The sequence below is a fragment of the Chelonia mydas genome, chromosome 7, assembly GCF_015237465.2.
Source record: "Chelonia mydas isolate rCheMyd1 chromosome 7, rCheMyd1.pri.v2, whole genome shotgun sequence".
NCBI classification, from domain to species: Eukaryota; Metazoa; Chordata; order Testudines; family Cheloniidae; genus Chelonia; species Chelonia mydas.
Genome location: NC_057853.1, coordinates 79,983,918 through 80,001,094, shown reverse-complemented (window position 1 = coordinate 80,001,094; position 17,177 = coordinate 79,983,918). Strand labels below are relative to the sequence as shown.

General features: G+C 43.1%; 2 protein-coding genes across 19 annotated transcripts in view; both read left to right on the top strand.

The window, feature by feature from the left end:
- DNA2 (DNA replication helicase/nuclease 2) overlaps positions 1–9,861 on the top strand; it is a 35,060-nt gene extending 25,199 nt beyond the window's left edge. For 2 of the 3 annotated variants that reach the window (XM_037903515.2, XM_037903517.2), the window contains 4 exons: positions 4,193–4,282; positions 5,587–5,769; positions 6,483–6,629; positions 8,634–9,861. In XM_037903515.2, coding sequence (XP_037759443.1) covers positions 4,193–4,282; positions 5,587–5,769; positions 6,483–6,629; positions 8,634–8,690 — 477 coding nt within the window. In that variant the 3' untranslated portion in view covers positions 8,691–9,861. The remainder of the gene's footprint in view (positions 1–4,192; positions 4,283–5,586; positions 5,770–6,482; positions 6,630–8,633) is intronic. The other variant, XM_037903516.2, reaches the window with a different exon arrangement.
- Positions 9,862–15,595: 5,734 nt separating this feature from the next.
- Positions 15,596–17,177, top strand: part of RUFY2 (RUN and FYVE domain containing 2) — a 61,787-nt gene continuing 60,205 nt past the window's right edge. For 8 of the 16 annotated variants that reach the window (XR_005226051.2, XM_043551245.1, XM_037903507.2 and 5 more), the window contains exon 1: positions 15,764–15,884. Coding sequence is in view for 12 of the 16 variants with exons in the window: in XM_043551245.1 (XP_043407180.1) it covers positions 15,779–15,884 (106 nt within the window). In the remaining 4 variants the exon portion in view is untranslated. Of the gene's footprint in view, positions 15,893–15,932; positions 15,952–16,024; positions 16,298–17,177 lie in introns of those variants that run through there. The other 8 variants (XM_043551250.1, XM_043551242.1, XM_037903508.2 and 5 more) reach the window with 8 other exon arrangements.

Genomic DNA, 17,177 nt, shown 5'->3' with positions numbered 1-17,177 from the left:
ATCTTGTCCATGTCCCCTTCTCTGGCTGGCTGCCTGCCAGAAAGATTTAACTAATTGTATCTCAATTTCTTCATTGGCTTTAAGGATTTTATTAACTGTTAAAGAATATTTTTTGTTTGGCTTTCTGAGGAGAGTGTGAAGGTACAGCACCTCTCCTTCCCTCTTCTATGCCATTTCTGAATGCTGCTGGAACTCTGCTTCAAGATGGCATGTGGTCAGTCACCATGCTAAGATGGTTGAGTTCCTTTTTAATTGTACATGAGTATATTGAATCCTCCCCCCAGTGGTCGTTTACTGCTTTCTACCCAGGGTTGTTTTTTCCTGACTGTTGCTTGCTTCTCAAGTAGTTTGAAAGAAAAGTTTTTCCTCCAGGAAATTCCTAAATTTCATTTATGCAGCCTAGTGTCTCCCACAATTCTGTGAAATCTGGGCTGTTCCCCTACCTTCTACAGTTCTGGAGATGGTTCAGCATCACAGTGTAGCCTGTGTTGTCCGTGCCTCCAGAACTCCTGTTTCTGTGGCAGCTGTTAGCAGTAGTTTGCTTTGCTGCTGACCAATTCCTTTGCTAACTTTGATTCTTAGTATGTTTTCAGGAGTAGTAAACTTCTCCTTTCCTGGATCAGGTAATTGGCAACATGGTGGCCTCAGCTACCTGGATCTGCTTGCAAAGCACCTTCCCTCTGACACAACCTGCTGCCCCTCAGGCAATAGGAGAGCTGTCCTGGAAACATAAGGCTAAATAAAAGCAGACCTCTATATTGAGGCAGCATTTACAGTCTCTTCGGAGAGCAAATTATTCCACTCCTGTTTGTAGCCATTTGACCCTGAGGAGCTGCAACTTCAATGCAGAAAAGCCTGATCAGGAGCTTCTGAGCATTTTGGGGAGAGAATCTAAGGACAAGGTTGGCGCTGTCTGCCTAGCTCTTGGGGGTAAATTCTGCAAAAGACCCAGAAGGAAAAGCCCTTTTAGAATCCTTGAAGTCTCTTTCCTTAGCCCAAGATCCTGAAGGGGGTCCACAGTTCCCCCCAAGACGGATCTGGGGATTCCTATGAACAGACCCCATCCCCCACGCAAAGGGACTGGAGACCCAAAAGGGAGGACACAGAGATACATCTAGAGGATTCCAGGCTCTTGATAAAAAGGGCCGCAAGAGACCTTACCCCAGCCACAACAATGCAGGAACCCCAGCAGAACAGGCAAAAAGAGCCAAAAACAAAGGAAGCATAAAAAGGAAAAAAAAATATAACATCTAAATTTCATCCTCTGGCACTCCTCCTCCTCCATTGAGGGAGAATTTTCTGATTCAGGCTTTGAGCAGAACAAGGGGAAAAAACAGCCAAGGTTTTTTCTCCAAGCCGAATTTGCTACTGTGTGCAAGAAAATGGCATCTGCTGTACAGCTCCAACCAGATGAGAATTCAAAGAGTGAATACCTGCCAGAGAAATCCCCACCTCAGAAAGCAAATTCCCATGCACCCTTCCTTTTGAAGATGTAATCAGGGATTAATGGGAACACCTTGATAAGGGAAAGCATACAAGCAAAACATGCACTTAACATTTTTTACAGTATTGATCAAAAATACCAAAGGTAGAGACCACCCTTAAGAGGAGTTTTTGGTTTTCTCAGCTGTTCTGAGCATCCATGGATGCTTTCTGTTTAGCAAGAGCTGCAGTAGCCTGACTAAACTACCTAAAGGCCCTGGATGACCAATATCATCCTGACTTCAGGACTATCCTTAAGAGACTGTGTCCCTGGTAAGTGCTAGTTGCAGATGGCTCAGTGAACACAATGAGGTTCTCAGCCAGGGACATGGCATCCAGATCAGCAACCCAGTCTGTTTTTATGCACTTGGATAGCAGATGGCCACTCCAAACAAATCAAGAAGTCTTGCACATGATCTTACAGACACTTGGCCTCCCATCTGTGGATCTGTTCACCAGGAACAGAAAGCTTGACACAGTATTTTGCAAGAGAAACAATTTATAGATCAGTATGTACACATGCTCTTTCACACAAGTGGCTGAAGTGCTTTCTTTATGCATTCCCACAACTTCTGCTTGCAGAAAGGGTGATTGAGAAGATAAAAGGAAAGGAAGCAAAGTTGATCGTTCTACCGCCACACTTGCCAAGCAGATAATAGTTTTCAGATTTGGAGACTTGGCATTGGAACCTAACCCTACAGTATCAACCAGTGAGTCCACAAATCCTTCACCAAGGTTCTAGTCTCTATTCAAATACAAGTTGCCTCCAAGTGACAACGGAGCTATTGAGAAGAAAGCATTAAGTGCACTCTGTTTATCCTCCAAGGTAAAGCAGGACTCTACTGGCTTCCACGTGGACTTCAACGCTAAAGGGCTACTCCTCCATCTGGGCATGGTTTAGCTCATGGTGCCAAGCAGACAGAAATCCCAAGGACCCTGGAATTTCACCTATTCTAGATTTCCTTCAGAACAGTATGGACAAGGGACTGTTGCCCAACACTGGAGAACGTTAGTTGTCAGATTTAAGCAGAGTCTTAACACACTGTGTCCTTGGGCTCCTCAGCTGAAAGTTTGCAGGCTGCAAGATTTCTCAGAGTAGCCAAACTGGCTAAACCTGCAGACAGACCAAGCTACCTAGGTGGGATTTACCACTGGTGCTAAAATCCCTAACCACCTATCCATTTGAACCGTTCAGCCTTTCTAGTTTAAGAAACCTTGCTTCTTGGTTGCTAGCATGTCTGCTAGATGTGTCTTGGATTTGGCAGCTCAGGAACCATACTGTGACCCCCATGATAACAAGGTGGTTGTAAGGACTCCAGAATTTTTCTTACCAAAGGTGAATTCCTCTTTTAATTCTAGATGTCCCAGGAAATGAACTTCTCATCATTTTTGTCCAAAACAGAAAAGGTGTGGTATAATCTAGATATACTTAGAACACCAAAGATCTACCCTCAGGTGCACTGAATCATTGAGAAGATCAGGCTCCTTGTTCATGTTCTTTCACCTGGAGTTCCAAGGCCTTCAGGCATCCAAACTATTCCTGGCAAGATGGATTAAATTGTTATGCATTGTGGTGACACAAAAGGCACCAGGTAAACCTGTTCTTGAAGAGGTGGGTTTTAATTCTTTTGGGATCTCTAGCAACATCTTGAGCAGAATGATATGTGCCTCAACTGAGGAAACTTGCAGGACAGCAACATGGTGTTTTATCAACACCTTTATCAAACACTATAAGATGGACTTTCTAGCCTCTTCAGAGGCCTCCTTTGGCAGGAAGGTGCTGTATGCAGTGATCCAAACATAACTTGCTATTTTAGTTTCAAGGGGAGACTTCTATATTTGTCTGTTTCTTTGTCTCTCCCTTACTACTTACTTTCCAAGCATCACAAAATTGTGGGAGATGCTTGGCTATGAAATAAAACTTTTTACCTAATTATCTTTTTGCTAGCAGCATCTCTTCCAATTCTGCCCTCGCTAATATGACTTCTATAGCCAAGAGGCAACATTTATTTTGTCTAGTTTGTGAACCAGGTAGCCTACTGTAGATAGTTCACTGCTTGGTATTAAGGTTATTGTTGATGATTCTGTGCTAAGAATTTCTACACAGCTTTGGAATGACTCTTTTGGGCGGCAGCTGGAGAAGGGGGGCATGACCAGCATGGGCTGAACAATTTCCAAAACTGTAGAGAGTAAGGGTACAGCCCAGGTATCACAGAATTGTGTGAGATATTGCTAGAAGAAAGGAAATAAATAAGAAACTTTTCATTGTCAAAACTCTGTTGCAAGTGGCTTCAGTTGAAGAGTACTTACAAATTTTATTTCTAAAGCTGAAAAATACAATTATTCTGGAGAGTTCTTCCTGAGGGGTGGTCCTAAGACCAGGTTCAGTTTAGAAACAAAAATGGTCTGCCTCCAGTTACCATGGAGACAGAATCCCTACTGTAAAGATTAACATGGAAGTTCCTAGAAAGAAAAGTCAGATAAGACAGAATTTTCATTTTCTGTGACATTTGGACAAGCCACTTTGTGCTTCAGTTTCCCTGTTGTAAAACAGGGATAGAGCCACCTGGCTAAATTGCTTTGTGATTTTTAGGATGAAATGTGTGATTTGAATATAAGCAGTTTTACATGAGCAAGTGTAATACAATTTCACTGAACTAGTGAAAAAAATAACTTGTTGCATAGAATAGTCATTTGACTTTTTATACAGGTTCCCGCACCAGAACAGGCAGAAAAAGGTGGTGTAAGTAACATGACAGAAGCCAAACTAGTACTCTTCCTCACCTCCTTCTTTATTAAGGTATCTTTCTTTTAATATGACATCTGGAGGGAGGGCAAAATAATTGTACTTTTAACAATGGTATAAAACCACTGCAGAATGCAAACCTGCATGTTCTGGAATGAACTGGAACCTCAAGAGTAAACTGAAGGCTGGTTGAATGGCAGTCTGATGCATGGGTTAGAATTCAGGACCTCATTTTGTCTTCTGCCCCCAGCCTGGCTGGGCCTAGAGTGCATTTGAGGCAGCATGTTTGGTCCTTGAAGGAATGGGGAAATGCCTCTTCCTCTTCAGGGACTTCTAGAGCGAACTTTGAGTGGCATTGACTGACATACTCTGGTGAGAGCTATGTTCAGCCTTCTGAAGGACAATCAGCTACATGGGATTTTTTTCAAGTATGAAGTAGAGAGCGAGAGAGAGAGAAATGAGGACTTTGAGGACCTCTCCCTCCTAAAGTGCCAGGGAAGGCCAAAGCTTGGGGCCTGATTTTAACTAATAACTGCTTAGACTTCCTTTTGATAAATGATTAGTCATATTCTGTAGCATTGGGAGTTCCTAGAGGGTCTCTTGGGTGTAGAACAGAAGTGGGCAAACTGTGGCCTGCGGGCCCGTCGTACCCGACTGCTGAGCTCCCGGCTGGGGAGGCTAGCCCCCAGCCCTTCCCCTGCTGTTTCCCCTCCCCTGCTGTTTCCCCTCCCCTGCAGTGCTGTGCTTTCCAATAAGCCTGTCCTGCTGCTCTGAGTGGCATTGTAAGGGGGCGGGGGAAGGAGGGGGTTGGATAAGGGGCAGGAGGTCCCAGGGGGCAGTCAGGAGACAGGGAGTGGTTGGATGGGGTGGAGGTTCGAGGCAGGGCAGTCAGGAGACAGGGAGCAGGGGGGTTGGATAGGGGATAGGGTACTGGGGTGGTGGGGGGTCCAGGGAGGGGGGGATAGGGAGCAGAGGGGGTTGGATAGGGGGCAGGGTCTTGGGGGGGCGGTCAGGGGATGGGGGTCCCAGGAGGGGGCGGTCAGGGGATGGGGGGGGGTTCGATGTTTTGGGGGTCCCAGGGGGCCTGTCAGGGGTGTGGATAGGGGTTGGGGCAATCAGGGGACAGGGAGCAGGGGAGGTTGGATGGGTGAGGGGGGCAGTTAGGAGGTGGGAAGTGGGAGGGGGCCAGGTTGTTTGGGGAGGCACAGCCTTCCCAACCCAGCCCTCCATACCGTTTCGCAACCTCAGTGTGGCCCTAAGGCAAAAAAGTTTGCCCACTCCTGGTGTAGAACATACCCCAAACTAACCACACTGTCATGTTTTCAAATCACTCTTTTTTGCTTTTTCTTTCTGTTAAGGCTGGCTGTAAAGCTTCAGATATTGGTATCATATCTCCATACAGACATCAGTTAAAGATAATCACTGACTTGATGACAAACTCATGTATCAGTACAGTGGAAGTAAATACTGTGGACAAATACCAAGGAAGAGACAAAAGTATCATAATAGTATCTTTTGTTAGGAATAATAATGACGGAAATGTGAGTGGATCATCTTTGACTAAATTATTCAAAGACATTTCACAAATTTTGACTGCCATAATGGAAATCCTTAAAATAAGACATTAATACTTTTTACTGAACATGCATGAATGTATTTTAGTCATAATTACCTCTATAACAATTGCACTTACAGTGGGGAAATTGAGTGGCTAGTTGGCATTTACAAAGTAATACAGACGGATTAAGGACATTTTTGTTAAAATGCTATTTTTAATTATTTGTATAGTGTCAACAGTTAGCTCAACACTTTGATAAGATGCTTGTTTTAAAATGAAATATTTTAAATTTAAATTTAGTTCATTCATACTGTTTGGCTTTGTTTCTTACACGTGGACAATGAAAATGGATTAATGGGTTTCACTTTTGTATATAGTGTTTCTAACCACTTTTCATTTTTTTTTCTCCTCCACTAGCATATTGTGTTAAAGTTTGGGTTGGAAAAACTTAAGAGTGGTTAAGAATGTTATATTAGAATTAAAATAATTGGATAATTTATGTTGGCTAAATTTTTTAATGCATCTTATAGAAACATAATTTGGAACCAAATTTGACATGTGTTCCTTTTTAAGAAATATATGCAAATTCCTTGAGATTTAAAAATTTGAAGATGGGTTGTACTTATACACTTTTTTTTCATTCTTTTAAAAAGTAGGAATTTAAGAGAGAGAAAATAATTATATTCATTTCAACAGCTTGGAACACTTCTGATGGACTGGAGGCGTCTTAACGTTGCTATTACAAGAGCGAAGCACAAATTAATCATGCTGGGTTGTGTTTCATCACTGTGCCTCTATCCTCCTTTAGAGAAGTTACTCTGCCATTTAAACTCTGAAGCTATGATATCCTTTTCCTGTGCACTTCTGTATATCCTGATACTCTTGCTACTGGTGTTGGATAAATATGTTCTTCTTAGTTTTAATATTTTAAAATGTGATAAATTACAACAGTTGAAACTGCACACTTTTTTTTATTGAAACAGACTGGAATTATATGCTGAGAAGCATATATACTACAGAGAGTGCTTTCAAGGGAAGGAAAAAGTGCTGCTAGACTGGGGCGCTCAAGCTCTGTAGCATGAGAACTGCATTTTCAATTTGTATATTTACAGTAAATATACATTATTCTTAGAATAGACCAACTTAATATTTGCCCATATTTGTAACTTACATTTTTGCCAACAGCTTTCCATTTAGTAGTGGATGTTATCGTGAAAGTCCTCTTTGAACATTAAACTATGAAACAATTTAAGTAAAATACTTTGTGCAGCGGTCCCTATCTCAGTGCTGTAGAATTCCATGTTTGCAGTTAGCCCAGTGGTTTTCAAACTTTTGTACTGGTGACCCCTTTCACACAGCAAGCCTCTAAGTGTGACCCCTCCCATATAAATTAAAAACAACTTTTTTTTGTATCTTTAACACCATTATGGCTGGCTGCAAAGCGGGGTTTGAGATGGAGGCTGGCAGCTCATGAGCCCCCATGTAATAAACTCGCGACCCCCTGAGGGGTCCCGACACCCAGTTTAAGAACCCCTGAGCTAGCCCATTTATTCAGTAATTTAGCAGTTGAATACACAGCATCTCAAAAAGAACAGGGAACACCTTGAAGATGTTGTTTCTTCATCTTGAAAAGTTGTAACAGTCTATTGAATTACAAGTTCTGTTTTTCAGTATGGTCTTCCCCATTGGCTATTGCTGCCATGATACATATTCTGTTTTCTCCCATGATTTGTGATCAACACCAGCAGCCAAAGGAGGCTACTCAAATGCCATTTCCTTGAATGTTGGGTCTTGTGTGTCTAGTGTCAGGAGTTGTATCTGTAACTGAGCTGTAGCAAGATTTGGGGTAAATGTTTCAGACTCTTCAAGATGCGCAAATTGTGGCCTGTACTATATAGTCAACCTATATTACAGTGGAAAAAATTACCAACTAAACCTATTAAAGGGGTATGCTTTGGGTCCAGCTAATAAGTGAGTCCAAACTTTGTAATTCTCTTCCACAATTTGCAAATCAGCTTCAATTAGGGGTTTGTTTACACAATGTGGCAAGGGTCTCTAAAGGGGTGTGACTTGCAAAGCACTCTAACTGCCTTGTGTTAGAACCTGGGGAGGTGCTCTAAAATTTGGCTGGGCCAAATCTGAGAGACTGGTGATATGATCCTATGCACCAGGTTGCAAAACTCAGAGTGGGGAGCTGGGCCCAGCCTCATGGGATAGAAGCTGCTGCTGCAGGGTGAGTGCAGGGAGAATTCACTTTATCAACCCTCTGCATACGAGGCTGGGAGAAGTGTGTTTGCCTAGGCTCAGTGATGGGCTAATGTGCCCCTGGACATGGCACCCCATCTAGAACCTTCCTGTGATCCAGACATACTGTTTGGGAAACACTGAGGCTACACTTTTTAAAATTTTTAAACTAAAGCTACATCAAAACAGGCCTCCTATTTAACACTGTTTTTCTACCAATGCATTTTATAGTCTGCTAGATGTGGTTAGCATGTCAACTTTGTATTTTCTCAAACTTGTGGAAGGAGAGGACATGTATTTAAAAGGAATTGTATTGATAGTGTAATAATTAATAAGGTGCGTAGAACTGCAAAAATGCTATCTTTATGTGCATAATCTCTCTTGTTAATTGAGTCTTTTAGTTAGACTTCATCCCTTCTCAGAGTAATTAGAGAAACCTATAACTGCTGAAAGAGCATGTGAAGTGGAAAGGTTGGAAGATGGCATTGTGATATGCCCCAAAACTACTTTTGACACAAGACAGATCCTTACACTTAAACTCTTTTTTGCAAGAACAAGATATTATCCAAGTATTTGAAGTTTATTTTCCTTAACTTTTATTACATTTTCAATCTTCCATCAGGGGCACATGAACGAGTCTATCAGTGTAACCTCCTATGATTGTAAAAATGAAGAATTTGAGGGGGAAAAGTCATCTTGTTCATTTTCTATATGTGCTGCTGAATGCAGATAATGGTTTAGTAGACTATGGGTGCTGAGTGCACCATGTAGCCTGAATGGATTTGATTTCAGTCTGGTTTCTCAAACTGTAAAAGTTTCTTTTCACCATATTGCACAAATTATTTTAAAGAAAACAGGTAATTTTAATACCAGTGTGACACTACCATATCAGTAACACAAAAGTCTGCACTTGTAGAGGTACTAGATAGCTACTCTCATATTCCATTTTCCTTTGGATATATATATTTCTTGTGGGTGATAAGAAATTTCTTATTGGCCACTCGATACAAATAATACACTGCTTTGAGTGACAAGAAATTTGGGATCATTCTGGTTTTGCAGATTTTAAAATGTAGTTTTTTGCAAGAAAGAAGGGAATTTCTATGTAAAACTTTAAGACTGTGTTTTTGTGTCTGTTAGAAAATGAGAGTTCCCTTTTCTATTTCCAATGCCCATTCTGTTGCTTTCTCTTTAAAGTCTGTCCTACGTGTAAGAACATACATAATTGAATTCCAGACTTCTCACGCTGACACAACTTGATAACGTATCTCTGTCCTCCACTAGCTTTTGGATAAGTTTTGAGAAATATGATATACCTATTCGCCTTTAAGAATTAAAGTAAAGTTTTTTTTTAAAAAAAAAAAAAACTTTCATCGGGTGAAATCCTGGCCAACCTTGAAGTCAATGGCAAGACTCTTTGACTTCAGTGGAGCCAGGATTTCTTATGTAGTATTGGCTTTCTTTTGGGAGTTGTTGGGTTGGAGACAGAATTGCAACTTACTGTTAATAAACTTACATGCCAGGTTGTTTCCTTAAATGATGCAAATTTCCCTTTACTTGACAAAGTATAAGAGCTAAAATAGAACTACCTCATGCTTAACACTTTAGTTTATGCTATTAACTCAACATTAATTTGTAGATTTTAACTTTTGACTCTACAAAAAGACACAAATGCTGTTCGTTGTATTTTTTCACATTTCTTTCTTTTAATATCAAAGTTGTGTCCTAAGGGTTGTTCGTAACTTTATACATTAGATATGGGCATTTTTGGTTTTAAAATTCACTAATTTTTGTAATATTTGTAATGTAATAAAAATTTGCTCAATTGTTACTATTGGGCTAGTTATGGCACTGCTTGAATCAAACAAAATATCAGTATTTTCAGTTGAAATGCTTAAAGACACAATGACTTACTGTGTAACTGAACTTCTCATGTATGTTACTGTTTTTTCAATAGCAACGTAGGCAGCTGGTGAAAATATCCTTTGAAGGGGCTGAGCTCACCGCCATTCACTCTGCAGAGGCAGCTCCTGTTGTGCAGGTTTGGCTTGGCTACCCATTCCGGCCTGTTGGGTCTCGCTGCTCACGGATTCAGAGAAGTGCACCACTGCATCACTTGATGTGTCTGTCCGCACACAGGTGGTTCCTCCTCACCTGCAATACCTGCCTTATTCCCTTCTTGGCCCTGGAGATGCTGGACACCAGCCTTTATCGCTCAAGCTGGGTTGGCGGTGGGCAGGCTCAGAAAATAGATTAGGTATGGCTGAGCCCCTTTGAGCCTTAGCAACCTGCCGCCTATGATAGGCAACAAACAACTCTTTAAAGGTGGGAAAGTTTTAAAACATGTAAAATATATAAAATCTTTCAATACTTCAGTAAGCTTGCTGGAGCAATCTGGTATCTCTTTCCACAGAATTTTTCCTTCAGTTTTGACTTGTCAGTAATTGCTTATAAGTGTTCTGAAGTTTGAGATATTTAATATTATAAGCCAAATCCTCAGCTCGTATATGTTGACATACACTGATTTATACCAACAGAGGATCTGACCCTATTATTGATAACATAATACTGATTTTGATTAACTTAAATGAAAAGTTTGTAAAATCTCACTTACACTACATGAAAATCAGGCAAAAGAGTAAGTCTGCCATCTCCCTCTTCCCCCAGTAGTTAAAATGTGCCTTCTTCAGGGAGTGGAGTTTAGCTGAAACTAAGAAATACCTACAGATAAAACTGCACTGAGCTGGAAAACATAGAAATGGAGAAAATATACTGACAAAGGAAAATACGGGATTCATTTAGAACCTCATAATACAGGAGTGTCTTGGTGCTAGAATGACAGTTTAAGATTTAATTTTTAAAAAATCTTAATATCCAGTTTTGGGTGGCATCAGTGTGTAAGGATACACAGCTAAAGTGTGCTAAATTCAGCTCACTTTCTGATGTAGAAACTAAGGCCCTGATCCTAGAGTAATATCCATTGGTACAGAAATGCAGGAATCTCCAATATCAGATACCAGGATAATAGCCTAAACCAGGACTGTTAAACAGGTCTTAATTTAGTCTTCTGTAAAAGTGAGATCTTAGTGAAAAAGCTGTCAGCTGACTAAAGTGGAGCTGAATGTCTGGTGAAAGGACCATTTTAAAACTCACTTCTTCCTCGAACTGCTTCTTCCATTCCTCACCTCTGCTCTTTCATAGGGATCTGGCTGCAGGAAGTTAAACTTGGGAGTGTGTGTGAGATGAAGTTTGTAGCTTTGTGGCTGTTTGGATTAGACTAACAAAAAGCTACTTTAGTTTTCCATTATCTCTTTTCTACCTACATTAATTTAGGGTTCTTTTTAGTAATGTTTCCAACTGTGCAGTGTTGGATCTTGGTGCATGGATCTGACAAACACCCAGGAGACCTTTAAGAAGGTCTTTGGATACTCAATGTCCATAGTCAGATTCTGTCTAATCCCTATTTTGAAGTAAAGCACTAATGTCCTCTGTTCTGTACTATGCCTGCTGGTGACTAATTAGCTCACCCCTCTGACTCAGGCAAGTGGCTAGCCATAATTTATTCATGGAAATACCAATACCTCTAAGTAATCATGAGAAGTTGTCAAACCTAATGACCAACTTGCTCATAAATATCTGAAAAGAACAAAATTTATAGGATAGAAGGTATACTTTAAGTTACAGCTTTCTAATATATACAGATTTTCAGGTCTTGTAAAGTTATATAAGAACAAATGACAGAATGGATAAAGGCCATAGAAAAGCAAACATTTTTAGAGAACCATTTATAAATGGGTTTTCTCACTTTCTTAAACACTACAGTTCATAAGAATAAACACAAAAGTTGTTTGATCCCAAACTTATTTTAGGCTAACACATACAAATAAAGGCTAGTGCTAACTATTTCATTCAGCATGACTGTATCACTGCTGGCCTATAGGTAGTTTTCTGTTGCTTCTCATCTGTACTTTATAATCACTTCCTGATATCTCTTCATGAATTTCCAGTCACCTTAAACTCAGTGTGGGTGAAGCTGAGCTCTTGAGCTTTCCTCCCGAAGCCCTCTCTGTCTGCCACTGTGGACATCACTGCTATCCTCCTACTCATTTAATATTTTTAAATGAGTAATTTTTTAACTTGGCCCTCTGGCTGGATCTGTGTGTTCAGCAAGATTTAGAAATAGCCTGTTAATACTTACCTAAAATCTAAATTCCAGCTTTTTCTTTCTATCCACAGAGACAAAATTTCAATCCTCATCATTTCATGTCTTGACTGCTTCGGGTACCTCTTTGCTGGCCTTGAATATTATACCCTTGTTTTTCCCAATTCTATTCCGAATGCTCTTGCTAAAATCTTGGTTCAATGCTCCGATCATGTCAACCCCCTCTCTGAGCACCTCCACTACTTTCTCTCACCTGCCCTTGCCCTTCGGTTTTCCTCCAGACTTGTCTTCTTCTCAGCCTTTCTAGAATCTTGTGAATGTCTTGCTGTCAGTTCAAGTTCAACATTGCTGAAACAACACTTAATCTCTCCCTGCCCCCTCTAGGCCCTCTTTGCTACCTCCTTTCTCAATCAATGCAGATAGCATCACTATTTTGTGCTCTTCAGTCAGGCCTGTTAGCTGGGTGTCATCTTTATGGACCTCTTTCAGTCCTCAATTGCAGGCTGTCTAAATCTTGCCTATTCTTTCTGCATAATATCGCTAAGATATGACCTTTCCTATCCTTCCACCTGGACAACTCTTGGCCAAGCTCTCATCTTGATTATGGTAACATCTTTTTCTCTGCCCTTGAAAAATGTAATCTTACCCCATCATATCCATTCAGAATACAGCTTTACAGATGATTCTTACCAGTTGCTTTGAGCATATCATTCCTCTCTTTGATTTTCTAGTGGTTCCTCCTCCCCTGTTGTAACAAACATGTTGCTTGTCTTCACTTTCAGTGCCTTCCATTGCAATTCCCTACCCTATCATCCTGTTTCATTCATTATCCACATGTCAACTTCCACTTCCTCTCTGTCATGATGGCAGTTTATCATTCACTTGTTAAATTTTCAAACAAATACCTTTCTCCTATGGTGCCCTTACTGCTTACTGTACCCAGCTGTAATGCTACCTCATTCTGCTCTTGTGACCCACCTTTCTAAAATTCCTTTTCTGTAATGGTCAGTTTTTTGTAGGCACAGTTAGACCCTGATCTCAGTGTACCAGTACTCCATCATGCTGACCAATATTGTCTCATTGTGTCCTTGTACTCACTTACCTGTATCAATTTCTTGGTTCCTATATTACAGTTAGTACTACTTTCATCTTGTTTTAGTGTGCCTAGAAAAGTGGGATCCTGGTGTGTGAGTAGGGTTTGTAAGTGCTAGGGTAGTGCACTCCTGAATACAAGCTTTTTACATTTCAACCTCTTCATTATTTACTCCCTCATCTAGCTTATCTACTAACCTTTCCTGAGCCTGATCATGTCTTTGCTTTACCAACATTTCTACCTGTTCTTGCTTGTTAATCAGTTTTGTGTCTTACAGATCTCTGAAGGCTTTTGCATGTTCCTATATATGTAGGCAAAACTCCCTCATAAAACCTGATCAGCCCTTTCCTTAACTTCTCTTGATAAGACACCTGCCCCTTGATACTCTATCATGGCTGAGCAGCTGATGAACTGTAACAGTGCCTCTACTTCCTTTTCCTACTCTCTACCTTCCAAGGCTAATGCTAAACATAAGTCTGAGGGAGCAAGGATTTTGTTACATGTACTTTATAAAATGGGGATAAATATCAGATTTTTTTTACCATATTGAAGCAGGATGTTTGAGCTGTAGCATAGCTGTCAATGCTTCAGTGCAAGAGCCTTGAACTTTTTTTTTTCCCCAATAGCCATGACAACCCCAGCTCCCTAAGGGTCCCTTGTCATAAAGTTTCTTAGGCATGCTTTCACTTGTGGAAGGCATGGCTATTTTCTTTTACATGCAGCACCTGTAGCAGAAATATGTGCATCAATCACAGCCCCCGACTAAAACCTCTCCAATGCATCATCAGCAATCTACAACCTATTTTGAAAGATGACCCATCACTCTCCACAGATCTTGGGAAACAGGCCTGTCCTGGCTTAAAGACAGCCCCCCACCCTGAAGCAAATACTCATCAGCAACCCCACAACAGAACTACTAACCCAGGCACCTATCCTTGCAACAAAGCCTGTTGCCAACTGTGTCCACATATCTATTCAGGGGCCACCATCAGAGGGCCCAATCACATCAGCCACACTATCAGAGGCTCGTTCACCTGCACCTCTACCAGTGTGATAATGTGCCAGCAATGCCCCTCTGCCATGTACATTGGCCAAACTGGACAGTCTCTACGTAAAAGAATAAATGGACACAAATTGGATGTCAAGAATTAGAACATTCAAAAACCAGTTGGAGAACACTTCAATCTCTTTGGTCACTCGATTACAGACCTAAAAATGGCAATTCTTCAACAAAAAAACTTCAAAATCAGACTCCCAGGAGAGACTGCTGAATTGGAATTAATTTGCAAACTGGACATCATTACATTAGGCTTGAATAAAGACTGAGAGTGGATGGGTTGTTACACACAGTAAAACTATTTCCCCATGTTTATTCCCCACCCCCACCACTGTTTCTCAGACGTTTTTGTCAACTGCTGGAAATGACCCATCTTGATTATCACTACAAGAGGTTCCCCCCCACCCAGCTCTCCTGCTGGTAATAGCTCATCTTACCTGATTGCTCGCCTTACAGTGTGTATGGTAACACTCTTTGTTTCATGTTCTCTGTGTATATAAATCTCCCCACTGTATTTTCCACTGAATGCATCTGCTGAAGTAAGCTGTAGCTCACAGAAGCTTATGCTTAAATAAATTGGTTAGTCTCTAAGGTGCCACAAGTACTCCTTTTCACTTAATTTATGTTGTACGTGGAGGGCACCTTTTGTATTTATCCCAAGAAACGAGAAGCTGCACCAAACTCAGTCTTGGACTTCACTTCTTCAATTACTTTTGATAAGGGGCATGGGAGAATAGGCTTATTGGTGCATAAACAAAATTTACCTAAAGAGGGAACACTGTATTATAAACATTTATACTATGGTAGGGCCCAAAGGCTGGGTGCTTGTACAATTATAGAAGACAGAATCCCTTTCCTGAAGGGTTTACAATCTAAAGCTACGCCAAAGCGATGGCCTGCGCGACGCAAAATACCCCCATTTGTCAGTACAAAAGGAAATCATGCATTAGGTCAGAAATGGTACTTGAATGCGTGCACTGAGGAGTGAAAGAGGCTAACGTTTTCTCTGTTATGATTGTGAGCCTCCTCTGGGGCTATTGCTGCAAGCCTGTGTAGGACGCTGGTGGTAGCTGAGCCCTGTGTAGTTTGGGCTACTTATGGAAGAGCAGGGTGAGGCTTGGCCCAATAAGTTGCCTCCTGTTCCTCAGGGGTGGGGCAAGGCTGGCTCTAGACCCCAATTTTGCGGCGTCAGCGGCTACTGTGTGTGGCTGGAGCACGGGGGAGCTACGCTGAGCTCTGCCCAGGAGCAGCCACTCCCCGCTGGTTGCGCTCTAGGGTGGGCAGAGAGGGGCAGGTCCTCCTGCCGCCGGGGGCGCAGTGCGGCTTGTGACGGGAGAGTGGAGGGGAAGGAGCCTGCGAAGGGCTGGAGCAGGAGCCGTGCAGGGGAGCCCAGCCCGCCCGCCCGCCCGGGACCAGCTGGCGGCTGCTCTGTGGCCATGGGTGAGGGCGCCTCTGCTCCCCGCTGGCGGGGGGCAGCGAGTCGGGGCGGTGGCAGGCCCCGCTCGGGCTCCCCGGGGGCAGCTGTCGGTTCCCGGTGGGGAGGTAACGGGGTGAGGCGGCGCTTCCCAACGGGCGCGGAGCGGCAGCCCGAGGCGGCGGCGACTGGGCGGTGCGTGGCCCGGCCGCCTCGCGGCAGAACTTGGGGTGGCTCCAGCCGCCTCTGCGCGCCCGAGGCGGGCGGTGTGCGGGGGCCGCCTGCGGCCGGGGGAGGCGGGGCGGCCGGGCGGGTAAGCAGGCACCAGGCCGTGGCTCCCTGCGGGTAACGGGTCCGAGCAACACCGGGCAGCGCGGTGACAAAGGAGCTGAGCCCCCGAGAACGCTGCTTGTCGCCGGCGTGTGGGATGCGGAGCGGGCGCCTGCCCCCGCGGGGCAGACAGCCGCTAGCGGCCGGCTGCTGGGCGAGGTGCTGTCTGGCCGCGGGGGTGGCGGCCGCCTCCCGGGGAGCAGCCCCCCAGGTGCTTTGTGGGGACTGGGGAGGGCGGAGCAATGGGAGAGCCTTCGCCGTTGTGTCTGCACTGGGGGGAGGGGGGGAACTGGTTCTTTTTTGGGAAAGAAAAATAAACATGAATTGTTTGGGGTGCCTTTGCGTATCTTGGGCATGGTGCCACTCCTTGTAAAGTGAAGTGGAATGATTGTGTTAAACTGTGGGCATGTGCAGGTTGCCTTCCTGATTTATAGCGAAATGGTTCAATTAAAAAAAAAATACTTAAATCATAAAAGGGTTCAACTGAACGGCCCATCTTAGTCCAGTTACGAAGTGCCTGAACTCACAATGGGCGCTGTTGGAATGATGTTCACACTAATTTTTTCCATGGATGTGCAGAATGAATTTTGTTATGTGCACCAATATGGAGGTGATGGCCCAACTTGATGATCACTTTAGATAAGCTATTACCAGCAGGAGAGTGGGGTGGGAGGAGGTATTGTTTCATGGTGTCTGTGTATATAATGTCTTCTGCAATTTCCACAGTATGCATCCGATGAAGTGAGCTGTAGCTCACGAAAGCTCATGCTCAAATAAATTGGTTAGTCTCTAAGGTGCCACAAGTCCTCCTTTTCTTTTTGCGAATACAGACTAACACGGCTGTTACTCTGAAACACCTCTATATTGGTGCACATAACAAAATTAATGTGGCGGGGATGGGGCCCAGGGGTTTGGAGTGTGGGAGGGAGCTCAGGGCTGGGGCAGAGGTTTGGGGGGTGAGGGCTCTGGCTGGGGGTGTGGGCTTTGGGGTGGGGCTGGGGATGAGGGTTTGGGGTGCAGGCTGCCCCAGGGCTATAGCAGGGAGAGAGGACTCCCCCCCAGCTCTCTCTCCCTTTTCAAACTTTTATTTA